General features: G+C 42.7%; 1 protein-coding gene across 1 annotated transcript in view; it reads right to left on the bottom strand.

Moving 5' to 3' along the window:
• The window catches only part of REV1 (REV1 DNA directed polymerase), a 390819-nt gene that overhangs the window by 97494 nt on the left and 270020 nt on the right, over nucleotides 1-23305 (bottom strand). Inside the window, 1 exon segment of the mRNA XM_053707683.1 lies at nucleotides 1252-1423. Coding sequence (XP_053563658.1) covers nucleotides 1252-1423 — 172 coding nt within the window.

Genomic DNA, 23305 nt, shown 5'->3' with positions numbered 1-23305 from the left:
ACTGCAATTGCGAAAAAATATGAAGGAATTGTTCAAAATTCACCAAAATTTCACCACAGTGTCTTAAAGCCTTAAAAGTATTGCACCCCAAATTTGGAAGCTTTAACCCTTAAAATAACGGAACCGGAGCCGTTTTTAACTTTAACCCCTTTACAGTCCCTGGTGTCTGCTTTGCTGAGACCCAACCAAGCCCAAAGTGGAATACGATACCAAATGACGCCTTCAGAAAGTCTTTTCTATGTATCAGAGCTCCTCACACATGCGACTGCATGTCATGCCTCTCAAAAACAAGTGCGCAACACCGGCGCGAAAATGAGGCTCTGCCTATGATTTGGGAAAGCCCCTAAAGAGAAAGGTGTCTAAAAAAGTGCCTGCCGATATAAACTTATCAAAATACCCAGATTAAATGATTCCTCAAGGCTAAATATGTGTTAATAATGAATCGATTTAGCCCAGAAAAAGTCTACAGTCTTAATAAGCCCTTGTGAAGCCCTTATTTACAATCTTAATAAACATGGCTTACCGGATCCCATAGGGAAAATGACAGCTTCCAGCATTACATCGTCTTGTTAGAATGTGTCATACCTCAAGCAGCAAGAGACTGCTCACTGTTCCCCCAACTGAAGTTAATTCCTCTCAACAGTCCTGTGTGGAACAGCCATGGATTTTAGTAACGGTTGCTAAAATCATTTTCCTCATACAAACAGAAATCTTCATCTCTTTTCTGTTTCTGAGTAAATAGTACATACCAGCACTATTTTAAAATAACAAACTCTTGATTGAATAATAAAAACTACAGTTAAACACTAAAAAACTCTAAGCCATCTCCGTGGAGATGTTGCCTGTACAACGGCAAAGAGAATGACTGGGGTAGGCGGAGCCTAGGAGGGATCATGTGACCAGCTTTGCTGGGCTCTTTGCCATTTCCTGTTGGGGAAGAGAATATCCCACAAGTAAGGATGACGCCGTGGACCGGACACACCTATGTTGGAGAAATTGCATGCTCTATCTGAATCATGAAAGAAACATTTTGGGTTTAGTATCCCTTTAAGTAGGAAAAATGTATATAGTTAGGGACTTTTACAATATGCAACTGATAGTGTTAATCATGACAAAAATTTACTCTTGTGTAACAGCAGAAAAACACCATTACACTTAGGTTGGACTATTGTGCTCTTAAGAACATTTACTTTTCATCTATGAAACAAGCCCTATAAAATGACTGAAGAATGCATGCACTTCATATGCTACCTTTTTTGTCATCCTCTTTTTTTTCATCCTCTGCAGGTTTCTTTATTTTTTGCACTTGAAACATATCTATAAGAGAGCGTGATCCATCTGAAAGAGGGCCAGATTTCACAGATGAGGCACCAAAAGCAGATGGTTTATGGACTGAAACCAGCTGATGCATTTGCAGACCAACCTGACAAAGAAAAAATAACCAGGTTCAGAATAAATTGGACATTTTTTTGTCTTTTTTTTTCCTGACAAGTTTTGCAGCAACACACAGAGAAGAAAAAAAACAATTTATGCTTAACTGATAAATTTCTTTCTTTCTGGATATGGCGAGTCTACGGCTTGAGTAATTACTGTTGGGAATATCTCTCCTGGCCAGCAGGAGGAGGCAAAGAGCACCACAGTTAAACTGCTAAGTATCACTCCCTTAACCACAACCCCCAATCATTCGAACGAAGGGGAATGGAGAAAAAGGAGTATCATAAGGTGTAGAGGTGCCTGAGGTTATAGTCAAAAGAACAACTGTCTTAGAATAAAGGGTGGGGCCATGGACTCATCATATCCGGAAATAAATACATTTATCAGGTAAGCATAAATTTAGTTTTTCTTTCTTAAGATATGGTGAGTCCACGGCTTGAGTAATTACTGTTGGGAACCAATACCCAAGCTAGAGGACACAGATAAATAGGGAGGGACAAGACAGACAGTCCTAAACAGAAGGCACTACTGCTTGAAGAACCTTTCTCCCAAAAGAAGCCTCAGCCGAGGCAAAAGTATCAAATTTGGAAAATGTATTTAGAAAAGACCAAATTGCAGCCTTGCAAATTTGTTCCACAGAAGCTTCATTTTTGAAAGCCCAAGAAGAGGAAACAGCTCTTGTGGAATGAGCCGTAATTCTCCCAGGAGGCTGCTGTCCAGCAGTCTCATAAGCCAAGCGAATTATACTTCGTAACCAAAAAGAAAGAGTAGTAGCAGTAGCTTTCTGACCTTTACGTTTCCCAGAGGAACAGACAAAGAGGGCAGAGGACTGGCAAAAATCCTTAGTCACCTGTAAGTAGAATTAATGAGCACGTACAACATCCAAATTGTGTAACAAACGTTCTTTGGAAAAAGAAGGATTAGGACAAAGAGAGGGAACAACAATTTCCTGATTGATATTTCTATAAGAAACAACCTTAGGAAGGAAACCTAACTTAGTACGAAGAACCGCCTTATCGGCATGAAAAATAAGATAAGGGGAATCACACTGCAGAGCTGAGAGTTCAGAGACTCTTTGAGCAGAAGAGATAGCAACAAGAAACAAAACCTTCCAACATAACAATTTAATGTCTATGGAATGCAACGGCTCAAATGGAGCCAGCAGTAAAACTTTAAGAACAAGATTAAGGCTCCAAGGAGGAGCAACAGACAAAGACAGGCCTGATTTTGACCAAGGCCTGAAAAAAAGATTGCACATCTGGCACATCCGCCAAACGTTTATGTAGTAAAACAGATAAAGCAGAAATCTGACCCTTCAGGGTACTGACTGACAATCCCTTCTCCAGGCCTTTCTGAAGAAAAGATAAAATTCTAGGAATTCTAATTATACACCAAGAGTAGCCCTTGGATTCGCACAAATAAAGATATTTACGCCATATCTTATGGTAAATCTTGGTCTCAATGACCGACTCAGAAAAACCATGCTTAGACAGAATTAAGCGTTCAATCTCCAAGCAGTCAGCTTGAGAGAAACGAGATTTGGATGAAGGAAGGGACCCTTAATCAGAAGCTCCTTCCTCAGAGGTGGTCTCCAAGGTGGGAGAGATGACATCTCCACTAGGTCTGCAAATCAGATCCTGCGAGGCCATGCAGGGGCTATTAGAATCACCAATGCCCTCTCCAGTTTGATACAAACAAGGACTCGTGGAAGGAGAGCATCTATCAGAATGGCCTGAGGATCTCTTGACCTTAAACCGTACCTTGGAAGCTTGGCGTTCTGACGGGATGCCATCAGATCTAACTCCGGCACCCTCGTTCAGAGAGGGATTGCCTGGTATTTCGGGGCTGGACTGTACTGTGAAGTCAGGATCAGACTGATATGCTCCAGGAACGTTCTTCTCTGTGAAAGGCACATGTTGAGCAAAAAGAGGCTGCTTCGCAGGAGGAGCCAGCCATTGTCCAGTATGGCTGCTAAAAAGTGAAGTTCCGTAACTGCAGGCTCTACCAGGCCACATTTCAGCTGCTCATCAGGTGCAACCAGACCGCACACCGGAGAATCTGTCACCAGAGCACGCAGGGGAAACAAGGATTCAGCTTCGGGCTCATTAAACTCACAGACGGCAAAGTTACACGGAGTGAGGTGAGCAGATGAGACTCCTGACTAGGCCTGACTGAATGATGCACTAAGGCCCAACGAGCATAACGGCAGATAGAGTAGCGGTATGCAGTCTACAAACAAGTGACTTAAAATGACAATTGTTTTATAACTACTCTCAGAGCATTCACAGCACCACCTCTCAATGCATTTGCATTGGGGCAATGTCAGAAGGCAGCAAGCATCCATGTTAAAAGATCCTGGGAATGCTGAAGTGGGATAAACACAATAATATACACATATAACTGTATTCACTAAACCTTACCCATGCAGGAAATAAAATTAGGAATAACAGCACCCAAATAGACAGCCTCAGAGATATCTCTATTATATACACGGATAAATTAGACTAATTTGAATACTCCTTAAAGCCGCAGTACAGCGTTATATATGCTAGCAACCTCCCAACATCAGCCTAAATTAAATAGCAACAACACAGAAGTGGGTTGGGAATTAAAGGTCTGATAACCGGGGCATTGAAGGATGTCAGAGATTTACTCATAACTACCCGCTCTGAAGAGCAGGAGACCATCTCTATACATATAGCACTGCAATGGCCTCAAGAAGGCTATCTAAACAAGAAAAACCAGCAAAGGGCCCCACAGCAACGGCAACAAAACTTAATTTCTTCAAAGTACTTGAAGTTCCAGATTCAGTGCCACCTACATCCCAAGAGTCAGACGCCATGCCAGTAGACACAGAATCCACCACCCAGGGCCCACTAGCAGGTGAACCCCTCACGAGAGTGGACATTGACAAACTCCCCACAAAAGCAGACTTTGCTTCCCTCATCTCCCAAGTGGGGAAAATAATCAAGGATGGTCTCACAGAAGTTAAAAAAGACCCCTCAGAGCTAGGAGAAAGAGTAGCACATCTTGAAGAAGATATAGACCAAATACACAACGACACCGACCTAAGCAACAGATCCCTGGATGTCCAAAATTCTTTAATACAACAAATGCAACTTCAACTGGAAGATCTGGACAATCGGGGACGCTGCAACAATATTAGGATACCGGGGGTATCTGAGAAAATAACCCCAACCTAAATACCGCAATACCTGCAGAGTCTATTTCAGTTTTTGTTAACAGCCACAGATCCACCCAACATGTCCATAGAAAGGGCCCACAGAGCCCTGATGCCGAAACTACCAGAGGGTAAGCCCCCCAGAGACATAGTGCTGAAGCTACAAATCTTTGCGGACAAAGAAAAAATAATGGAAGCCTCCAGAAAAATGCGCCAAATTACATATAAAGGCGACAGCATTCAGATTTATGCCGATTTGAGCACTATTACCTTAAATAGACGAAGAGAGGCCAGATACTTAACCTTACATCTCCAATATTTAAAAATCCCATACAGGTGGGGTTTTCCTTTCTGCATCAAAGTCCTGCAAAGCTCACAAATCGCCAGACCTGATGATCTGGAAGGTTTCTGCAAGCAACTCAACATACCTCAACCCACCAAACGACCCCAAGCCGCAAAGAAACACTTGGAGCAGGGTGAACAGGAAAAGGCCACAACCGTCCTCCAGCCTTACAGACGCAGACACTAACCCCACTTGAGACCCTATGTCCGCCGATGACCCAGTCAACTCTTCATGCACTAACTTTCTCTCCTTATTACAGAGAATTATTCCCGGTAATACTCACCTGTCTGGGACTATAGTTATGAGCAGGTTTGTTGCCGATACGACCAGAAGCGCGAGTACACTCAATCTTATGGTTATAGTTGGTTTCCATGAAAGCCAAAATTGTTTAAGATTTAAGATGCACCACATTAAAAGTTAAAAGGAAGTAGCTGATACTCATGTTCATATCCTATTATGAACAGGAAAGTATCCCCTTTGTCCTCATGTATTGTATATGGTTATATGAAATTGTTATGTTTGTATTTATTATTTTATTGTTTATTAATGTTTTTGTTAATAATATTGGAACTGTAGCTAAAAAAAATGTAAAGTCTAACAATGCTCTGCAGATAGTGTATAAGATTGTGCAAAGTTCTTTATATAATCTACTGTGCCAGGTATTACACAAACATGAACAGATCAGACGACCGTTAAAGCCCTGTTGTATTTCCAAATGAGTGCGAGAAACCTTAGAATATTGACACAGAACACTAAAGGGCTGAATTCTCCGGCAAAAAGATCGATCGCACTCAATTGGTTCTCTAAACATAAAAGCGAGATTGTTTTTATCCAAGAAACCCACTTCAAACATAAAGCAGAACCCAAACTTACATCCAAGCACTACCCAATAGGTCATGTTAGTTCTCAAACACATAAAAAGAGAAATGGAGTGGGAATACTACTCCACAAATCCATTCACATCCATAACCTCACCACACATACTGACCCGGAGAGTAGATATTTGATAATAGTGGGGGACCTTTTTAATAGACCGATTACATTAGCAAATGTGTACGCACCAAATACCGGACAAGCAAAGTTCTTTAAGAAAATCACAGGGAAACTGCTAGTAGTAGCTAAGGGGACCACAATACTGGCAGGAGACTTCAATGTTGCACTTAACCCTAAGCTCGACTGTTCACTGGCCAAGAGCTCACAGTCTCATTGCACAATTAAAACAATAACGCACTGCCTTAGATCTGCCTCCCTACTAGACGTATGGAGAATCCAACACCCAACACAAAAATCATATTCCTTTTTCTCCAATCCTAATAGGACACACTCTAGATTGGACTACATCTGTATAGATCAGTTAGGGCTGACATTGGCTAGAGACTCCGACATTACACCAACTCCTTGGTCGGATCACTCCACTGTATCTCTGGTCTTTGACTGGCCAGATAGGCCGATAACAGACTTCTGCTGGAGACTCAACAATACCCTTATGCTACAACCCCAAATCTCAGATAAAATATCTAAAACACTGTCTGAATACTTTCAATTTAACCAGTCCCCCCAGTCTTCTCCGGCAATGGTCTGGGAAGCGCACAAAGCTGTAGTTAGAGGGGAGTTCATTAAGCAAAAAGCTATCCTTACCAAATCATACAACCTAGAATATGCCCAATTAATGCACCAACTTAAAGAAGCTGAATGCGCACATATGCTTAACCCAGCCTCACCAGATATCTCCACCAACCTCACTAAAGCTAGGAACAATTTGAATAACCTCCTGTCTAGAGAAGTACATAGGAAAGTCTATTATTTAAAGAATCTATACTTCACAGAAGGGAACAGGGCAGGTCCGTTACTTGCCAAAGCACTGAAAAAAAAAAACATTTGCAAATTATATACATAGAAAGTTTGATAACACGAACAAAGAAATTTACGACTGTAAAGAAATTGCAAAAATATTCAGTAAATATTACCGATCCCTATACAACATCCCCACATAAGATAGCACATAAATCCACACACTCATAGACGAGTATCTAGGGAAGGCCCACTTACCCACAATATCAGAACCACTGGCTAAGTCCATGGACGAGCCAATCTCGGAGCAGGAGGTAGCTATAGCCATCAAGAACCTCCCCACTCAAAAAAGTCCAGGTCCAGATGGTCTGACAAATACATATTACAAATAATTCCAACAAACGCTAATGCCCCATTTAACAAACTTGTTTAACTCCCTAGATAAGGGTGGTCACTTATCCCCGCAGCTTTTAGAGGCTCACATCACTGTACTTAATAAGGAGGGTAAGCCCACAACGGATCCTAGCAGCTATCGCCCGATTTCGCTATTAAATGGTGATATAAAAATATACGCCAAAATACTGGCGAAAAGAATAAACTCTGTTCTCCCAACTATAATCCATTTGGATCAGGCAGGCTTTGCTCCGCTCAGGGAGACCAGGGACAACACAATCAGAACTACGCATATAATAGATTATGCCAATTCGCATAAAATCCCTATGTTCCTGGTCTCCACTGATGTGGAGAAGGCCTTCGATAGGGTTGCCTGGCCTTTCCTCAGACGCACACTACAACACTTTGGTTTCAGAGATAACATGGTAAACAGAATTTTTCAATTGTACTAGTACCCTTCAGCAAAGGTAAAGGTCAATGGTGTGTTATCCCAGGGCTTCCCAATCGCCAATGGAACGAGGCAGGGTTGCCCGTTTTCCCCAATACTATTTTTGCTTATCATGGAGGCTTTGGCATCTCACATTAGAGCTAACTCAAATATATTGGGGGTAAATATAGGCCCAAATCATTATAAGGTATCAATGTTCGCAGATGATCTTTTACTTACGTTAACATCCCCCAATTGTTCCCTCCCAGCCCTTATGGAGGAATTTGACACATTTGGTCGATTATCCAATTTTTCAATCAATAAACAGAAATCAGAAATTCTAAGCATTTCCCTACCCCAGAAAGAACTCCAATCTATTAAAGGGACACTGTACCCAAATTTTTTCTTTTGTGATTCAGATAGAACATGCAATTTTAAGCAACTTTCTAATGTACTCCTATTATCAAATTTTCTTCATTCTCTTGGTATGTTTATTTGAAAAGCAAGAATTTAAGTTTAGATGCCGGCCCATTTTTGGTGAACAACCTGGGTTGTCCTTGCTGATTGGACAGCACCAATAAACAAATGCTGTCCATGGTTCTGAACCACACATTTGCTGGCTCCTTAGCTTAGATGCCTTCTTTTTCAAATAAAGATACCAAGAGAACGAAGAAAAATTGATAACAGAAGTAAATTAGAAAGTTGCTTAAAATTGCATGCTCTATCTGAATCATGAAAGAAAAAAATTGGACTCAGTATCCCTTTAAGGCTATATGCCCATACAAAGTAAAAAATTCTCACCTAAAATATTTTTCAGACTCCTGCTAACCCCTAAAATACCACAATTATTTGACGCCAATTTTAAAACCTTACAAACCTCTATACAACACACCCTACAAACTTGGCACGACAAGCCACTATTATGGTGGGGTAGAATCCAGGCTGTAAAAATGTCGATCCAAAAAAAACATTAACTCATTTATCTGGGGTAGGCAAAAACCGTGCATAAACGCAGCTACACTGTTTCGTACACTAAGAGGAGGAGGGTTGGGAGTCCCGAAGTTAGAAACTTACTACCACTCAGTGGTTCTACAGCACATTCAAGATTGGCACAGCAAGAGGGATGCAAAAGCTTGGGTGTCCATGGATTCCCAGATCTTAAGAGCACCTAAACCAGGCTCAATATGCTGGATCCCCAAAAAGACCCCCCTTTGTGTCATGCATCATCCCTCTATAGGCACATTTTTGAAACATGGGATTACCTAGTTCAGAAATACCCGAAACTTTCCTCACCCCAATCCCCGCTCACTCCAATATCCCTGAATATGGAGCATACATGTGGATATGAACCTATACGGAACACTAGAGTTACTTGGGAATTATAAGACTCGGTACCTATCATCACACTACTAGATAAGCGTACACTTAAACCAAGGCAAAGCATGTCAACTATACTGAAAGGAGCCTTCACATCCTGGCTGAAGCATTCTCGGCTAAACCATTTCATTCACAGTAACCACTTTAGGGAGGATTTGGTAAGGCCCCCCACCTCTTTTGAACAATTATGCCTGTCCGCAATACCCTTTAAAGGTACCCTCTCACTCGCTAAGAACGCACTCGAAAATGCAAAACAGCCCTCTCTCCCGTCATACACTATACATTGGCAACAAGACCTAGGCCTTCAATTAGAAGAGAAAGAATGGAAGAGACTATTTAACAACACACGTAAATCCTCTACCTCCACGAGAATCATTGAAATGAAATGAACTTCAAGATTCTTATGCGTTGGTATCTAACCCCACATAGATTGCATAGGATCTACCCTTCCTCTTCCGCAGCATACTGGAGAGGATGTGGTGGAACGGGAACTATGGCGCATATACGGTGGTAATGCCCCAAATCATCCCTTTCTGGAAGTCGACAGAGCAGACACAAAAAATTATAATGGGCTTGTGTTTCGCACTTTCTCCCGCACTAGCTTTGCTAAACCAAAAACCCAAATGCCACTGCAAAATTCACACCATATTTATAAAAATATGCCTAAATGGCACCAAGTCATTGATTGCGCAACATTGGAAGTAAGCACTAGTTCCTACAACCCAACAGTGGCTGTCAAAAGTTGCAGACACCATTCCCTTAGAACAGTATGTATATTACAAACGAAACCAGCTAGATATATTTCTAGACGTCAAGTTTTATTGGGAGACACTTTTAAAATCACTGGAGCACCCTCCATGATGCGCACGTTAAGAGAAAACACTATAGCCAGGACAGTCGGTCTTTCTCTTAGGGATAGCCTACTGACTAGCGTTGGCGGTGAGATAACACTTCCACACCACAACAAACACTCTTCTGCAATACACAATGAAAGATGAGATATTAAATGTAGACTTTCATATACAGTATTACAACTTACATGTTTCCTTATGTTATTGTTATGATTGTTAAATCGTTTTTTCCAGTTCCAAGTGAAATGTTATAACAATTTTTTCCTCCTACAAGAACTCATTGTATTCCCTAAAAGTAGATTCCCTAACCAAGGAATAGAACTAAGATCTGTTGACTACAGATGCTATTTTAAAATTGAGATTGAATGTTTCGGACAATTAATGTTATCAAAATGTATTACATGTAATGATTATACGCCTTGTGAAATATTCCATGTATATCTGTCAACTTTTGTTTTTAAAAAAAAGAAAAGAAAAAGAGGCTGCTTCCTGGGTGGTAACTAGCCATAGAACAAGAAATTATGCTAATGTTCGTTCTCAGGTTGAGCGCTTTTCTTTTTATTTATGCAAATTATGACACTTATGAAGGCTCCCTAAGTGTGATGCGGGAATCCAGACATGGACCCATTGCTCAGTGTGCCTAGAGGGATATGGCTGCACCTCACTGACGAGGCCCACAATAGGCCGAAACGTACGTCTGGGGTTTTGCCGTTTCTCTCGTTCAGAGAGGAATTGCCTGGTATTTCTGGGCTGGACTGTACTGTGAAGTCAGGATCAGACTAATATGCTTCAGGAAACTTCTCTGTGAAAGGCACATGTTGAGCAAAAAGAGGCTGCTTCTTGGGTGGTAACTAGCCATAGAACAAGCTATTATGCTATTGTTCGTTCTCAGGTTGAGCGCTTCTCTCTTTTTATTTATGCAAATTATGACACTTGGGGAAGTCTCCTTAAGTGTGATGCGGGAATCCAGATGTGGACCTGTTGCTCAGTGTGCCTAGAGGGATATGGCTGCACCTCACTGACAAGGCCCACAATAGGCCGAAATGTACGTCTGGGGTTTTGCTGTTTCTCTCGTTCAGAGAGGGATTGCCTGGTATTTCGGGGCTGGACTGTACTGTGAAGTCAGGATCAGACTGATATGCTTCAGGAAAGTTCTTCTCTGTGAAAGGCACATTGGAGCAAAAAGAGGCTGCTTCTTGGGTGGTAACTAGCCATAGAACAAGCTATTATGCTACTGCTCGTTCTCAGGTTGAGCGCTTCTCTCTTTTTATTTATGCTAACTCCAGCACCCTCAATTTGAGGACTAAGCTGAAAAACACCTCCGGATGGAGTTCCCACTCCCTGGGATGAAAAGTCAGTCTGCTCAGAAAATAAGCTTGCCAGTTGCCTACTCCTGGAATGTGGATGGCAGATAGACAGCAATTGTGGGTCTCTGCCCACTAAAGAACCTGCATAACCTCTTTCATGTCTAAGGAACTCAGAGTTCCTCCCTGGTGATTGATGTAAGCCAGAGAGGTTATGTTGTCTGACTGGAACCTGATAAACTGGGCTGAGGACAACTGAGGCCAAGCCAATAAAGCATTGTAAATCACCCTCAACTCCAAGATGTTGATGGGAAGAGCAGACTCCTCCAGAGTTCAAAGGCCCTGAGCTTTTAACGAGTTCCAGACAGCTCCCCAGCCCAGCAGGCTGGCGTCCGTGGTAACGATCACCCAGGAAGGTCTCTGAAAGCATGTGCCCTTAGACAGATGTTCCTGAGAAATCCACCACAGGAGAGAATCCCTTAACGACTGATCTAACTCTATTCTCTGAGATAGATCTGCATGGTCGCCATTCCATTATCTGAGCATGCACAACTGCAGAGCTCTCAAATGGAATCGAGCAAAAGGAATGATGTCCATGGAAGCCACCATCAGACCAATTACCTCCATACATTGAGCCATTGAAGGATGAGCAGTAGCCTTAAGAGAGAGGCAAGAGAAAATGATTTTGTTTTTCCTGACCTCTGTCAGAAAAATCTTCATCAATAGAGAATCTATTATGGTCCCTAAGAACACTACTCTTGTAGCAGGGGAAAGGGAGCTTTTTTCCAGATTAACATTCCATCCGTGGGAACGAAGAAAAGACAACAATATCTCTGTGTGAGATTATGCTTGTTGAAAAGATGGTGCCTGAACCAATATGTCGTCCAGGTAGGGTGCCACAGCAATTCCACGAGAACGGATCACTGCCAAAAGAGCCCCCAGAACCTTTGAAAAAATTCTGGGAGCCTTGGCTAGACCAAATGGAAGGGCCATGAACTGGAAATTGTCCAGAAAGGCAAATCTCAGGAATCTGTGATGGTCCCTGTGAATAGGAAAATGAAGATACGCATCCTTTAGGTCTATGGTTATCATGAACGGACCCTCTTGTACTGAAGGAAGAATGGAGCGTATAGTCGCCATCTTGAAGGACACTTCAAGTCTAGAATGGAACGGAAAGTTCACTCTTTTTTTGGAACCACAAATAGGTTGGAGTAGAACCCGAGACCCTGCTCCTGCACTGGAACTATCACTCCCAGGGAGGAAAGATGTTGTATATTTCAAGAACGCCTCTCTCTTTATCTGGTCTGCAGATAATCTTGAGAGATGGAATCTGCCTCTGGGAGAATCTGGGAGGAAAAGTCTTGAATTCAAATTTGTAACCCTGGGATATTATGTCCACAGTCCAGGGATCTGGGACATCTCCTATCCAGGCTTGAGAGAACTGAGAAAGTCTGCCCCACCTGATCTGATCCAGGATTGGGGGCAAACCCTTCATGCTGATTTGGAATCAGCGGTGGGTTTCTTTGATTGTTTCCCCTTGTTCCAAGACTGATTGGGTTTCCAAGAAGACTTGAATTGTTCCTGCTTGGAAGAAGAAGAGGAAGGCTTTCCTATGAAGTTATGAAAGGAACGAAAATTACTCGTCCTTTAGGCCTATTCTTCTTATCTTGAGGTAGAAAAGACCCTTTTCCACCTGTAATATCAGAGATAATTGCTGCCAAACCGGGACCAAACAAGGTTTTGCCCTTGTAAGGAATCGCCAGAAGCTTGACTTTAGAGGAAACGTCCGCAGACCAGGATTTCAAGCATAACGCCTTGCGAGCTAGGACAGCGAAACTCAAAGTTTTAGCTCCTAGTCTAACAACCTGTAAAATGGCATCTGCAATAAAGGAATTGGCCAACTTAAGAGCTTTAATCCTATATTGAATTTCATCCAAGGAAGTCTCAAAGAGAATCAGAAAAGGCATTGAACCAATAAAATGCTGCACTAGTCATGGTGGCAATACACACCGCAGATTGCCATTGGAGACCTTGATGAACAATCTTTTTCAAATAAGCCTCCAGCTTCTTGTCCATCTGATCCTTAAAAGAGCAGCTATCCTCAATAGGAATAGTGGTTCTCTTAGCCAGAGTGGAAATGGCCCCTTCAACTTTGGGTACAGTATACCAAGGGTCTTAAATTGAGTCCTCGACAGGCAACATTTTCTTAAAAATTGGGAGACGGGGAAAAAGACACCCCTGGTTTCTCCCATTCCTGTGAGATAATCTACCTAGCACAGGAAAAACCTCCGAAATGGAAGGTTCATCAAAGAAACTATTAAGTTTACTAGATTTCTTATGAGTGACAATGACAGGGTATCGGAGTCATCTAAAGTAGCTAAAACCTTTAACAATACACAAAGGTGTTCAAGCTTAAATCTGAAGGATACCACCTCAGTCTCAAAAGAAGGAATTATACTGTCCGAATCAGAGATTTCACCCTCAGAAAGTCCCGATGTATCTTCCTCATCAGACTTATGAGAAAGGGCAACTTGGAAAGCAGAACTAAGGACAGGCACCTTACTTTCTGAATTTCTAGATTTCCTCTTGCGTTTTCCCTGTAATCTGGGAATGGCAGCTAATGCCACAGATACAGCTGAAGATATCAGGCCAGCCATTTCTGCTTTTAAATAAACTCCACTAGTAGTTATAGAGGAACCACAGGGCACTGCATGTTACACCATTAAGGCTGGGGACATAGCAGGAGAAAGCGGAGGTATTATTTTAACAGCATCATCCTGAGAGACATTAGGCTCAAAAATGTCACCTTTATTTTGCAAGGTTTTCTTGACACATGAAGAACAAAATTGCATAGGAGCTGCAATTTGTGTATCTAAACATAATATGCATGAATTCAAGAGAGCAGGCTCTTGCTCCATATCAGACATGTTGTGAAACAGTAAATAAACTTGTACAGATAAGTTTCAAAGAATTTAATATTCAATTAAAATAAGCAAAGGAAAAAAACAGAATTTATGCTTACCTGATAAATTACTTTCTCCAACGGTGTGTCCGGTCCACGGCGTCATCTATTACTTGTGGGATATTCTCTTCCCCTACAGGGAAAGGCAAGGAGAGCACACAGCAAGAGCTGTCCATATAGCTCCCCCTCTGGCTCCGCCCCCCAGTCATTCGACCGACGGTTAGGAGAAAAAGTAGAAACTATAGGGTGCCGTGGTGACTGTAGTGTATAAAGAAAAAGAAACATTTTTCAAACCTGATTAAAAAACCAGGGCGGGCCGTAGACCGGACACACCGTTGGAGAAAGTAATTTATCAGGTAAGCATAAATTCTGTTTTCTCCAACATTGGTGTGTACGGTCCACGGCGTCATCCATTACTTGTGGGAACCAATACCAAAGCTTTAGGACATGGATGAAGGGAGGGAGCAAATCAGGTTACCTAAACAGAAGGCACTACGGCTTGCAAAACCTTTCTCCCAAAACAGCCTCCAAAGAAGCAAAAATATAAAATTTGTAAAATTTGGCAAAAGTGTGCAGAGAAGACCAAGTCGCTGCCTTACATATCTGATTAACAGAAGCCTCGTTCTTGAAGGCCCATGTGGAAGCCACAGCCCTAGTGGAGTGAGCTGTGATTCGTTCAGGAGGCTGCTGTCCGGCAGTCTCATAAGCCAATCGTATAATGCTTTTCAGCCAGAAAGAAGGAGAGGTAGCAGTAGCTTTTTGTCCTCTCCTCTTACCAGAGTAAACGACAAACAAAGGATGAGGTTTGTCTAAAATTCTTTGTTGCTTCTAAATAGAACTTTAAAGCACGGACTACATCTAAATTGTGTAACAAACGTTCCTTCTTTGAAACTGGATTCGGGCACAGAGAAGGAACAACTATTTCCTGGTTAATATTTTTGTTGGAAAAAAAACAGGCTTGGTACGCAAAATAACCTTATCTGAATGGAACACCAGATAGGGTGGATCACACTGCAAAGCAGATAATTCAGAAACTCTTCTAGCAGAAGAAATAGCAACCAAAAACGGAACTTTCCAAGATAGCAACTTGATATCTATGGAATGTAAGGGTTCAAACGGAACCCCCTGAAGAACTGAAAGAACTAAATTTAGACTCCAAGGAGGAGTCAAGGGTCTGTAAACAGGTTTGATTCTGACCAAAGCCTGTACAAAAGCTTGTACCTCTGGCACAGCTGCCAGTCTTTGTATAACAAGACAGATAAAGCAGAAATCTGTCCTTTTAGAGAACTCGTTGACAATCCCTTATCCAAACCTTCTTGGAGAAAGGAGAGGACCTTAGGAATTTTAATCTTACTCCAGGAGAATCCCTTGGATTCACACCAACAGATATATCTTTCCATATTTTATGGTAAATCCTTCTAGTCACAGGTTTTCTGGCTTGGACCAGAGTATCTATCACTGAATCTGAAAACCCACGCTTGGATAAAATCAAACGTTCAATTTCCAAGCAGTCAGCTGCAGCAAAATTAGATTTGGATGTTCGAATGGACCTTGTACTAGAAGATCCTGTCTCAAAGGTAGCTTCCATGGTGGAACCGATGACATATTCACCAGGTCTGCATACCGAGTCCTGCGCGGCCACGCAGGAGCTATCAGAATCACCGAGGCCTTCTCCTGTTTGATCCTGGCTACAAGCCTGGGAAGGAGAGGGAACGGTGGAAACGCATAAGCTAGGTTGAACGACCAAGGCGCCTTTAATGCATCCACTAGAGTGGCCTTGGGATCCCTGGATCTGGACCCGTAGCAAGGAACCTTGAAGTTCTGACGAGACGCCATCAGATCCATGTCTGGAATGCCCCATAATTGAGTCAACTGGGCAAACACCTCCGGGTGGAGTTCCCACTCCCCCGGATAGAAAATCTGACGACTCAGATAATCCGCCTCCCAGTTGTCTACTCCTGGGATGTGGATCGCAGATAGGTAGCAGGAGTGATCCTCCGCCCATTTGATGATTTTGGATACCTCTCTCATCGCCAAGGAACTCCTTGTTCCTCCCTCATGGTTGATGTAAGCTACAGTCGTCAAGTTGTCTGACTGGAATCTTATGTATCCGGCCTTCGCTAGATGAGGCCAAGCCTGGAGAGCATTGAATATCGCTCTCAGTTCCAGGATGTTGATCGGGAGAAGAGACTCTTCCCGAGACCATAAACCCTGAGTTTTCAGGGAATCCCAGACCGCGCCCCAGCCTGATAGACTGGCGTCGGTCGTGACAATGACCCACTTTGGTCTGCAGAAACTCATTCCCTAAGACAGGTGATCCTGTCTACTGGAGCATGCACAGTTGTAATGGTCTTAGATGAATTCGAGCAAAAGGAACTATGTCCATTGCTGCAACCATCAACCCTACTACTTCCATGCACTGAGCTATGGAAGGCTGCAGAATAGAGAGAAGAACTTGACAAGCGTTTAGAAGCTTTAACTTTCTGACTTCTGTCAGGAAGATCTTAATTTCAAAAGAATCTATTATTGTTCCCAAAAAGGGAACTCTTGTCGACGGAGACAGGGAACTCTTTTCTACGTTCACCTTCCACCCGTGAGATCTGAGAAAGTCTAGAACAATGTCTGTATGAGCCTTTGCCTTGGAAAGAGACAACGCTTGAATTAGAATGTCGTCCAGATAAGGTGCCACTGCAATGCCCCTTGGTCTTAGAACCGCTAGAAGGGACCCGAGCACCTTTGTGAAAAATCTGGGAGCAGTGGCTAGTCCGAATGGGAGAGCCACAAACTGATAATGTTTGTCCATAAAGGCGAACCTTAGGAACTGATGATGATCTTTGTGGATAGGAATATGTAGATACGCATCCTTTAAATCCACGGTAGTCATATATTGACCCTCCTGGATTGTAGGTAAAATTGTTCGAATGGTGTCCATTTTGAACGATGGAACTCTGAGAAATTTGTTTAGAATTTTTAAATCCAGAATTGGTCTGAAAGTTCCCTCTTTTTTGGGAACTACAAACAGATTTGAGTAAAAAACCCCTGATCTTGTTCCACAGTTGGAACTGGGTGTATCACTCCCATCTTTAACAGGTCTTCTACACAATGTAAGAATGCCTGTCTACTTATTTGGTTTGAAGATAAGTGAGAAATGTGGAACCTTCCCCTTGGGGGTAGATCCTTGAATTCTAGAAGATAACCCTGAGAGACTATTTCTAGTGTCCAGGGATCCTGAACATCTCTTGCCCAAGCCTGAGCAAAGAGAGAGAGTCTGCCCCCTACTAGATCTGGTCCCGGATCGGGGGCTACCCCTTCATGCTGTCTTGGTAGCAGCAGCAGGCATCTTGGCCTGTTTACCCTTATTCCAGCCTTGCATTGGTCTCCAAGCTGGCTTAGCCTGGGAAGCGTTACCCTCTTGTCTAGAGGCTGCCGAGTTAGAAGCCGGTCCGTTCCTGAAATTGCGAAAGGAACGAAAATTGGACTTATTCTTAGCCTTGAAAGGCCTATCCTGTGGGAGGGCATGGCCCTTTCCCCCAGTGATGTCTGAAATAATTTCTTTCAATTGTGGCCCAAAAAGGGTCTTACCCTTGAAAGGGATATTAAGCAATTTTGTCTTGGAAGATACATCCGCCGACCAAGACTTTAACCAGAGCGCTCTGCGCGCCACAATTGCAACCCCTGAATTTTTCGCCTCTAACTTGCTAACTTAAGTGCGTGAATTCTGTCCATGACTTCCTCATACGGAGTCTCCCTACTGAGCGACTTTTCCAGTTCCTCGAACCAGAACCACGCCGCTGTAGTGACAGGAATAATGCACGAATATAGGTTGAAGGAGGTAACCTTGCTGTACAAAAATCTTTTTAAGCAAACCCTCCAATTTTTTATCCATAGGATCTTGAAAGCACAAATGTCCTCAATGGGAATGGTCGTGCGTTTGGCTAGTGTAGAAACCGCCCCCTCGACCTTAGGGACTGTTTGCCATATGTCCTTCCTGGGGTCGACCATAGGGAACAATTTCTTAAATATAGGAGGAGGGACAAAAGGTATGCCTGGCTTCTCCCACTCCTCATTCACTATGTCCGCCACCCGTTTAGGTATCGGAAAGGCATCAGGGTGCACCGGGACCTCTAGGAACTTGTCCATCTTGCACAAGTTTTCTGGGATGACAAGATTGTCACAATCATCCAGAGTAGATAGCACCTCCTTAAGTAATGCGCGGAGATGCTCTGATTTAAATTTAAATGTCACAACATCAGGTTCTGCCTGCTGAGAAATTCTTCCTGTATCAGAAATTTCTCCATCTGACAAACCCTCCCTCACTGCCACTTCAGACTGGTGTGAGGGTATGATAGAAAAATTATCATCAGCGCCCTCCTGCTCTACAGTGTTTAAAACAGAGCAATCGCGCTTTCTCTGAAATGCTGGCATTTTGGATAAAATATTAGCTATGGAGTTATCCATTACTGCCGTCAATTGTTGCATAGTAACAAGCATTGGCGCGCTAGAAGTACTAGGGGTCGCCTGCGCGGGCATAACTGGTATAGACACAGAAGGATAAGATGTAGAACTATCTCTACTTCCTTCATCTGAGGAATCATCCTGGGCAACCTTACTATTTGTGACAATACTGTCCTTACTGTGTTTGGACGCTATGGCACAATTATCACATATATTTGAAGGGGGAACCACATTGGCTTCCATACATACAGAACATGATCTATCTGAAGGTACAGAAATGTTAAACAGGCTTAAACTGGTTAATAAAGTACAAAAACCGTTTTAAAACAAAACCGTTACTGTCTCTTTAAATGTTAAACAGGGCACACTTTATTACTGAATATGTGAAAAACTATGAAGGAATTATCCAATCTTTACCAAATTTTCAACACAGTGTCTTAATGCATTCAAAGTATTGCACCCCAATTTTCAAGCTGTTAACCCTTAAAATGTGGAAACCGGAGCCGTTTGCCATTTTAAACCCACTACAGTCCCAGCCACAGCCTTTGTGGTGACTTCAACTATCCCAGGGGGGTATTTCAAGCCTTCTAGGGATGTTTTCAGTGGACACCAGACCCTCTCACATGCATCTGCATGCACTGTACTTAAAAGAAACTGTGCAATAATGGCGCGAAAATGAGGCTCTGCCTAATACAGTGAAAGGCGTCTTAACTAGTGCCTGGCGATAAAAAACGTTCCCCAAATAATAAAAGTGTGAAATCCACTTCAAACTTTAAATAAAAACTTAAATAAACAATCGATTTAGCCCTTAAGAGTGTCCACCAGTTAATAGCCCATAATAAGCCCTTTATTCTATCTGAGTCTAAGAAAATGGCTTACCGATCCCCATGAGAGAAAATGACAGCCTTCCAGCATTACACAGTCTTGTTAGAAAAATGGCTAGTCATACCTTGAGCAGAAAAGTCTGCAAACTGTTCCCCCCAACTGAAGTTCTCTCAGCTCAACAGTCCTGCGTGGGAACAGCAATTGATTTTAGTTACTGCTGCTAAAATCATACTCCTCTTTTAAACATAACTCTTCATCTCTTTCTGTTTCAGAGTAAATAGTACATACCAGCACTATTTTAAAATAACAAACTCTTGATAGAAGAAATAAAAAACTACAACTAACACCACAAACTCCTCACCATCCCCGTGGAGATGATACTTGTTCAGAGCGGCAAGGAGAATGACTGGGGGGCGGAGCCAGAGGGGGAGCTATATGGACAGCTCTTGCTGTGTGCTCTCCTTGCCTTTCCCTGTAGGGGAGGAGAATATCCCACAAGTAATGGATGACGCCGTGGACCGGACACACCAATGTTGGAGAAATACACTTTAAATTTTATCCCAAGTAAGGATCGATCCCCAGCTAAAATTATGTGAGAAAAGTTAAGAAAAAACATTTAATAAACATCAAATAAACTTCTAAAATACCCCTCAGGCAACCCCACACCTCAATTACTGAGGTGCCTTACTGCTACTAATTAAGACTGGATCACCCAGAAATGGAGAAAAACAACTTATTCCTCAGAAACGTTATAAAGTAAAGCCGGTCATGTGACCGCAACTGCCGAGCTCAAATTACTCCTGTGACACAGAGATGCACCACTTCCTGGTAAACTGAGGACCAGAAATATTCATTTTTTTAAACCTGACATTTTAAAATGAATAAACTGCTGAAATATAAATTCAGCCTTACTTTCATTTTAAACTTGTATTGTTTTATCAAGTTAATATGTCAGAAAATAAAAACATTTTACCCTTTAATTTTTTAAAAGAGTTTAAATGTTAGTCTCACACATGCTACAGTGCCTGCTTCATGCCCCAGTGTAACCAATACAACAGGATTATCTATGTCCCAATAAAAAAGCAGTGTCTTAATTTGTTAACTGCATGGTCTTCCCAACTGAAAGAAAAAGCACTTACCTGCTCCGCTGTCCGGCATGTAGACCGTTACAAGTTATGAGAAGACCGTTCTTCACGGAGACCTTTGAAAAAACAAAATTTATGCTTACCTGATAAATTTATTTCTCTTGTGGTGTATCCAGTACACGGATTCATCCATTACTTGTGGGATATTCTCCTTCCCAACAGGAAGCTGCAAGAGGATCACCCACAGCAGAGCTGTCTATATAGCTCCTCCCCTAACTGCCACACCCAGTCATTCGACCGAAGACAAGCAAGAGAAAGGAGAAACTATAGGGTGCAGTGGTGACTGTAGTTTAAAAATAAAAAACACCTGCCTTAAAATGACAGGGCGGGCCGTGGACTGGATACACCACAAGAGAAATAAATTTATCAGGTAAGCATAAACTTTGTTTTCTCTTGTAAGGTGTATCCAGTCCACGGATTCATCCATAACTTGTGGGATACCAATACCAAAGCTATAGGACACGGATGAAGGGAGGGACAAGGCAGGAGCTTAAACGGAAGGCACCACTGCCTGTAAGACCTTTCTCCCAAAAATAGCCCCCAAAGAAGCAAAAGTATCAAATTTGTAGAATTTAGAAAAAGTATGAAGCGAAGACCAAATCGTCGCCTTACAAATCTGTTCAACAGAAGCCTCATTTTTAAAAGCCCATGTGGAAGCCACCGCTCTACTGGAATGAGCTGTAATTCTTTCAGGAGGCTGCTGGCCAGCAGTCTCATAAGCTAAGCGGATTATACTTCTTAACCAAAAAGAAAGAGAAGTTGCTGAAGCCTTTTGGCCTCTCCTCTGTCCAGAGTAGACAACAAACACTGCAGATGTTTGATGAAAATCCTTAGTAGCTTGTAAATAAAACTTTAAAGCACGAACCACGTCAAGATTGTGTAATAGACGTTCCTTCTTTGAAGAAGGATTAGGACACAGTGACGGAACAACAATCTCCTGATTGATATTCTTATTAGATACCACCTTAGGAAGAAAACCAGGTTTGGTACGCAAAACTACCTTATCTGCATGGAAGATCAGATAAGGGGAATCACACTGTAAGGCAGATAACTCTGAAACTCTTCGAGCCGAAGAGATAGCTACCAAAAACAGAACTTTCCAAGATAAAAGCTTGATATCTATGGAATGCAGAGGTTCAAACGGAACCCCTTGAAGAACTTTAAGAACTAAATTTAAACTCCATGGCGGAGCAACAGGTTTAAACACAGGCTTGATTCTAACTAAAGCCTGACAAAATGCCTAAACGTCTGGAACATCCGCCAGACGCTTGTGCAAAAGAATAGACAGAGCAGAAATCTGTCCCTTTAAGGAACTATCTGACAATCCCTTCTCCAATCCTTCTTGGAAAAAGGATAATATCCTAGGAATCCTGACTTTACTCCATGAGTAACCCTTGGATTCACACCAATGAAGATATTTACACCATATCTTATGATAGATTTTCCTGGTGACAGGCTTTCAAGCCTGAATTAAGGTATCAATGACCGACTCGGAGAAACCACGTTTTGATAAAATCAAGCGTTCAATCTCCAAGCAGTCAGACGCAGAGAAATTAGATTTGGATGGTTGAAAGGACCCTGAAGTAGAAGGTCCTGCCTCAGCGGCAGAGTCCATGGTGGAAGGAATGACATGTCCACCAGATCTGCATACTAAGTCCTGCGTGGCCACGCAGGTGCTATCAAAATCACCGAAGCTCTCTCCTGCTTGATCTTGGCAATCAGACGAGGGAGCAGAGGAAAATGTGGAAACACATAAGCCAGGTTGAAGGACCAAGGCGCTGCTAGAGCATCTATCAGCGCTGCCTTGGGATCCCTGGACCTGGATCCGTAACAAGGAAGCTTGGCGTTCTGAGACGCCATGAGATCCAGTTCTGGTTTGCCCCAAAGTTGAATCAACTGTGCAAACACCTCCGGATGGAGTTCCCACTCCCCCGGATGAAAAGTCTGCCGACTTAGAAAATCCGCCTCCCAGTTCTCTACTACTGGGATATGGATAGCTGATAGATGGCAAGAGTGAACCTCTGCCCATAGAATTATTTTTGAAACCTCCAACATTGCTAGGGAACTCCTTGTTCCCCCTTGATGGTTGATGTAGGCTACAGTCGTGATATTGTCTGACTGAAATCTGATGAACCTGACCGCAGCAAGCTGAGGCCAAGCCTGAAGAGCATTGAATATCGCTCTTAGTTCCAGAATGTTTATCGGAAGGAGTGCCTCCTCCTGAGTCCACGAGCCCTGAGCCTTCAGGGAGTTCCAGACTGCACCCCAGCCCAGAAGGCTGGCATCTGTCGTTACTATTGTCCAATCTGGCCTGAGAAAGGTCATACCCTTGGACAGATGGACCCAAGATAGCCACCAGAGAAGAGAATCCCTGGTCTCTTGATCCAGATTTAGTAGAGGGGACAAATCTGTGTAATCCCCATTCCACTGACTGAGCATGCAGAGTTGCAGCGGTCTGAGATGTAGGCGGGCAAACGGCACTATGTCCATTGCCGCTACCATTAAGCCGATTACTTCCATACACTGAGCCACTGAAGGGCGAGAAGTAGAATAAAGAACACGGCAGGAATTAAGAAGTTTTGACAACCTGGCCTCTGTCAGGTAAATCTTCATTTCTACAGAATCTATCAGAGTTCCTAGGAAGGAAACTCTTGTGAGAGGGGATAGAGAACTCTTTTCTTCTTTCTCTTTCCACCCATGAGACCTTAGGAATGCCAGAACAATGTCCGTATGGGACCTGGCGATTTGAACATTCAACGCCTGTATCAGAATGTCATCTAGGTAAGGGGCTACTACTATACCCCGCGGCCTTAGGAC

The sequence above is a fragment of the Bombina bombina genome, chromosome 3 (assembly GCF_027579735.1).
Source record: "Bombina bombina isolate aBomBom1 chromosome 3, aBomBom1.pri, whole genome shotgun sequence".
Taxonomy (NCBI): Eukaryota; Metazoa; Chordata; class Amphibia; order Anura; family Bombinatoridae; genus Bombina; species Bombina bombina.
This window is presented reverse-complemented; position numbering and strand designations above follow the sequence as displayed.